Source organism: Phytophthora parasitica (genome assembly GCF_000247585.1).
Source record: "Phytophthora parasitica INRA-310 unplaced genomic scaffold supercont2.1, whole genome shotgun sequence".
NCBI lineage: Eukaryota > Oomycota > Peronosporomycetes > Peronosporales > Peronosporaceae > Phytophthora > Phytophthora nicotianae.
Window position 1 is genome coordinate 410,540 of NW_008634126.1, and position 4,780 is coordinate 415,319.

The window sequence follows — 4,780 nt, forward strand, 5'->3', positions numbered from 1 at the left end:
TAATACTCAGTTCATCTACCTAGGATATCAATACACTGGAACTTTTGCGAAGCAGTCGCTCGCCTCTCGCACTGGCCAACCAGGCTCCTACATCGGCAGCACTCGGGCGTAGCTTCGGGTTGCGCGACACACATGCTGCGATCAAATGCGTAATTGGCAACGGACAGTCAGGCGAGAGCTGTGGACGAAGTCCGTCATCGATAATGCGCCGCATCAAGCGCAGAGGGTGTTGTACCAGTCGTTCAGAAAGAGAATTTGGATCGTGATACGGTAGAGTACACGTGTCCAATTCACTTAGAAGTACACCAAGCGAGTAAATATCCACTTTCTCGGTATACTCCTCCCCCAGTAGCAATTCTGGTGCAGTCCACGATAAAGTCCCAGCTGCTGCTGTCGCAGTGAGGTTTGTTTCGTCATCGGTACCGCTACATTTGCGTCGACTAATGCCAAAGTCACACAGTTTGGCATCCAAAGAGGAAGAGAGCAACACGTTGCGTGACTTGACATCCCGATGCAACACCATGGGCGTTAAAGCGTGCAAATAGGCCAATGCACTCGTGACAGCCTGAGCGATTGCCAGTTTCTGCTTGGACCATGTGAAGTGACTGGAATGTACCGAGTGAATCAACCCACCAGCAGCAGCTCCAAGACCGCCAGCAAACGAGCCCGAGGATGTCGCTGCAACGGCCACAGCTTCGTCCACCTGCGGTAATCCCCCGGATACTGAACTAGAGCGTCTTACAATCGTGTTCCCCGAACTTATCGGAGCTGTTGAGGTGGCTTTACTGACATTTTGCTGCGCTAGAAAATGCTGCAAGTCGCCACCTTCCATGAATTCCTGCACCATGACCACGTGCTCCAATGTGTTCCACGCGATACCATTTAAAGTCACAATGTGAGGATGTTTCAACTGCGCCATGAGGTAGATTTCGGCAAGAAACATCTCCATTTCATGCAACAAGCGACGCTTTTCCGGCACCAGTTGCTTGAGTGCGACCTGGCTGTTACTGTGCAGTGCAAGCCAAATTTCACCCGTTGTGCCCCGAGACAGCGGTCGAAGCAGTTGCAGTTCGCCCATTGGAACACGTAGACGACGGATCTTGCGGTGAGACTCAAACAGACGGAAGCTTCGGATGGCCATCTCATTCTTTCGAGCTGTAGCATCGTCGGGTAAACCTCCTTTATCTTCCACTGGTACGGGCGTTTCTGTGTCATTTTGCAGCGGATTCAGGCGTGCGTTGGAGGCTAACGGGTCAAAAGCAGACGCTGACAAGCCGATAGTCGCGTCAAAATGCTCGAACGCCGCTGCATTCGAAACTCCTTCGTCATAACTCAACGACGTTTGTGATACATTGAGAGCGGAGTCTCGAGAGCTGTACGCACTGTCATCACTGTCTAGACTGGACGATGATGAGTAGGACGAAGATCGGTTTTGTCGACTAGTTCCTGTTGTGTGAGAGCTTCGAGAACGGCTCTTGCCTTTGCGTTTAGGCACCAGGAAGGCCTCCACTGCTCCGTTATCAAACAAATGGCGATTCTCACGCATAAACAGATCCACTTCTCGTCGTGCTTCGTCACGTAATGCTGACTTGTAGCGGTATACAGCAACTGTGCCGAATGTTACGAAAGTGACGATGCATAGAGGCACTAGCAGCCACGTCTTGTCCTGTTTGTGATCTGCTGCGTACTTGGTAAGCCACGCAGACGCCACTTCACCAGGCTGTGGAGAGCAGAACTTGGACTGGTTAACTAAATTGTACGGCGCACAAGGGATCACCATTGCCGGAGTCAAAGGACACTGAGTGTAAGCGACTTCATAGTCCGTCGTGTGCAGTGCAAAGATCAGATTGGGCTTCCCGTCTGAGTCCATGTAGGCGTGACGTTGTACTGTCACTTCAGGTAGAGTATCCGCTTCTCCACCGTCTCCCCAGACTGCGGCATACGCCGGTGCCGAGATGTCTTCAGCAGCGTCTACAGCACACTGGACCGCTCTGGAGAGCTGCGAGGCCTTGCAGTTAAGTGACCGGTGAAAGATCGTTCCGTCTGGTAGTACGCACTCTCGTAGTTGACAACCGGCGCGCTCAAAGGCCTTGGGAGGCACCACCAGCTCTGCCATGGACCGACCGCATCGTGTATAGACTTTGGCCAGTGTGTGTGTGGGCGTTAATACGTAGCCAGCGTCCCAAAGGAAGGCACGCTGCAGGAGGCCGGGTAAGTCACCCCATGAGAGTGAATTGGTACTGAGCTGCTGCTGTAGCGCGCTGGGTAGTACATCTCCGCTGAAGTCCGAGAGCTGCGCGGTGTCGTCCAACTCAGCGTTGAGCACGTAATATTGCTGGGCGAAATCGGAGTGGAGGCCCGTAAACTCAAAGTTTGTATCCACGGGCACGTCAATGGAGGACGCAGTCTGCAGCGTCGCGCACAGCAGCACGAGCGCTGCCAGCGGCGACATTACAGGACGACGGTACTGAATTGTTCTGTAGATAAAAGATGATTGGTCAGAAATCAAGATTACTTAATTAATTTTGGACCAATTATTGAGATTCATACTCGAACTAATGAACTCGCCCGCCTCTGAAACAATTTTTTTTTCTGATTATAGACAGTCTTATTATGAACTAATGCCGTGCAGCGCCTGGGAAGCTCTGGATATTTGGATACTCAATATTTAATATTATAATATTTGTCAATAGGAAGAAACTGAAGCGCGAATAAGGATGGCTCCCCACTTCGCCAGCGACACTGGAACACTGCCAGCTCAAACGACCGTTTCCAAAAGCCTGTCGATTGGACTCGACATGTACATCGTCTACCGCGAGGAATTTCACAGTGGATGGATTCTGTGGCTAGGAACCGGCGAGATCCTACGTCTTACCCCGGATCAAAAGAAGCAAATCCCTTTCATGACGTTTGATGAGAAGGCGGCAAGCTTTTTTTCGACTGACGTTCTGGTCGAAGAACAAGAAGCGGGAGGAACAGCCAAAGCTCGGAAGGCAACCAAACGGACCAGGAGCAGTCGCAACCAAACGAAAATACCGCTGAGGTTCAAAACTCCGAGACAAACCAAACGGATCAGGAGCGCTCGCAGTCGTATAAGAAGAGGGCAAGAGCCATTAAGAAGACCAAAACCGACTAAACCTTCTTTCCGGCACCATCTAGGGTAAGCTATTCGATACGGACGATCGTAAGGCCAGCATTATATACCAGCTTAAATATAATGTCGTAGCCCTCCACACACACACATCATCATCATCATCATGGCTATATCTTATAATATGTGCTAGATAGACGGCACACTATAATAATAATATAATGCTTGGCTATACAACGCCACCCCTTTCGACTCGTGCCTCACACCTTAGCAAGCAGCTTGCCCTTCTAAGGGTCTGGCAAACGTAATGTGTGAGGTTACGGGAATGTGGTTCTTGTCCGACTGGGTCAACATTCACTCGTTTTTGTAGAGTACACAATCGGTGAGGTTGCGGGAACGTCGTTCTTGTCCGACTGGGTCAACAATCATCATTTTTTTTTGAATAGAATGTTAGAGTTTATAAACTATCTCGTCATTTTAGCTCTTCTTTTGACAATTCAAGGTATTGAGTTATTACAAAAGTAACCAAATGTAATATGATACAGGATATCCGAGGGTTACCGAAGCCGCTAAGACTCTGGATATAAAAGTCCAGAGAACACCAATCACGTTGTCCCTGTGGATTGGCTCTCATTTCATTCTGAGAGTGGTAAGTTGTCGTTTTAAATAAAGGAAGTTTTGTTCGTAAACCGGAGTATTAATCAGGATTAGCAAGTTTAAATAATTGAAAGCGGTAGAGAGGACTCAGGAGCCACTTAGTTCACTTTCATTCTGCTTGTAATGTACTCTGCTGATTTTCGATGGAGAGCATTTACTCTCCAGAGTGCCTACAGCATCGTGAGTGAACAAGTAGGTCGCATCTTCGGTGTATCGGGGCATAGTTTGACGATGATATATGTACTTCAAGACTACTGGTTATGTTATTCCAGACAAGAGCGGTAAGAAGAAGGCGTATGCCCCGGAGCTACTGGCGTTCGTCGGTCGCTACGTAAAAACTATCTTTGCCTTTACTTTGAAGAGCTTCGGATTGAGCTCCCTCCGCGATTTCGGCCCGGTTCCACAGGCTGTAAGCAATCAAGTATCCTGTGGATTTTGAAGTTCAACCTTAGTCTCAGCAGAAAGGTAATCGAGCGCCACGCTCAAGAGGCTGTGCCCCGTGAAATAGATGCATTCGTGGCGAAGATGCGTTGTTGGTACAGCTATCCGGGGCAATTGCTTTTCGTGGGCAACGCATCAAAGAATGGCCTAGACTGCATGCGTCGTTATGCGTGGTGTAACGGGATTACACGCAAGTGGCTACACGTAGCCCTTGGTTATGAAGGGTTTCCACAGTGGTGTGCGTTACATCAATGATTGCATTTGAGACCGCGCAAAACAAATGAATGCTAGTTAACCATTTGAAAAAATTGGAGTTAGATACACCATTGCAAAGCTGAATGTCTCTTCTACAAAATGAGACCTTGCCGAGAAAATTTCATTCAGTCGTTTTCACACAAAGTTTGTTTGAAAAAGTTGTCTCCGATTCGGCGAGACAATTTCAAAAAAAATTATTGGTCAATCCAGTGTAAAATTGTCATACGAATCGTTTGGTACCAGCTGTGGACGAAGTCCGTCATCGATAATGCGCCGCATCAAGCGCAGAGGGTGTTGTACCAGTCGTTCAGAAAGAGAATTTGGATCGTGATACGG

At 48.7% G+C, this 4,780-nt stretch overlaps 3 protein-coding genes across 3 annotated transcripts in view; 2 read left to right on the plus strand and 1 right to left on the minus strand.

Moving 5' to 3' along the window:
• Positions 1-2,508, minus strand: part of PPTG_20656 (TKL protein kinase) — a 3,773-nt gene extending 1,265 nt beyond the window's left edge. The window contains exon 1 of the mRNA XM_008892854.1: positions 998-2,508. Within this exon, the coding sequence (XP_008891102.1) occupies positions 998-2,452 (1,455 nt within the window). The 5' untranslated portion in view covers positions 2,453-2,508. The remainder of the gene's footprint in view (positions 1-997) is intronic.
• Positions 2,509-2,717: 209 nt separating this feature from the next.
• Positions 2,718-3,136, plus strand: PPTG_20657 (hypothetical protein; the record flags this gene model as incomplete). The annotated part of the gene is made up of 2 exons (XM_008892855.1): positions 2,718-2,908; positions 2,980-3,136. 2 exons carry the CDS (start codon positions 2,718-2,720, stop codon positions 3,134-3,136), a joined length of 348 nt encoding a protein of 115 aa, XP_008891103.1.
• An 850-nt stretch (positions 3,137-3,986) lies between these two features.
• PPTG_20658 (hypothetical protein) lies at positions 3,987-4,187 on the plus strand (the record flags this gene model as incomplete). Its single annotated transcript, XM_008892856.1, has 1 exon — positions 3,987-4,187. One exon carries the CDS (start codon positions 3,987-3,989, stop codon positions 4,185-4,187), a length of 201 nt encoding a protein of 66 aa, XP_008891104.1.
• Between the last annotated feature and the right edge of the window lie 593 nt (positions 4,188-4,780).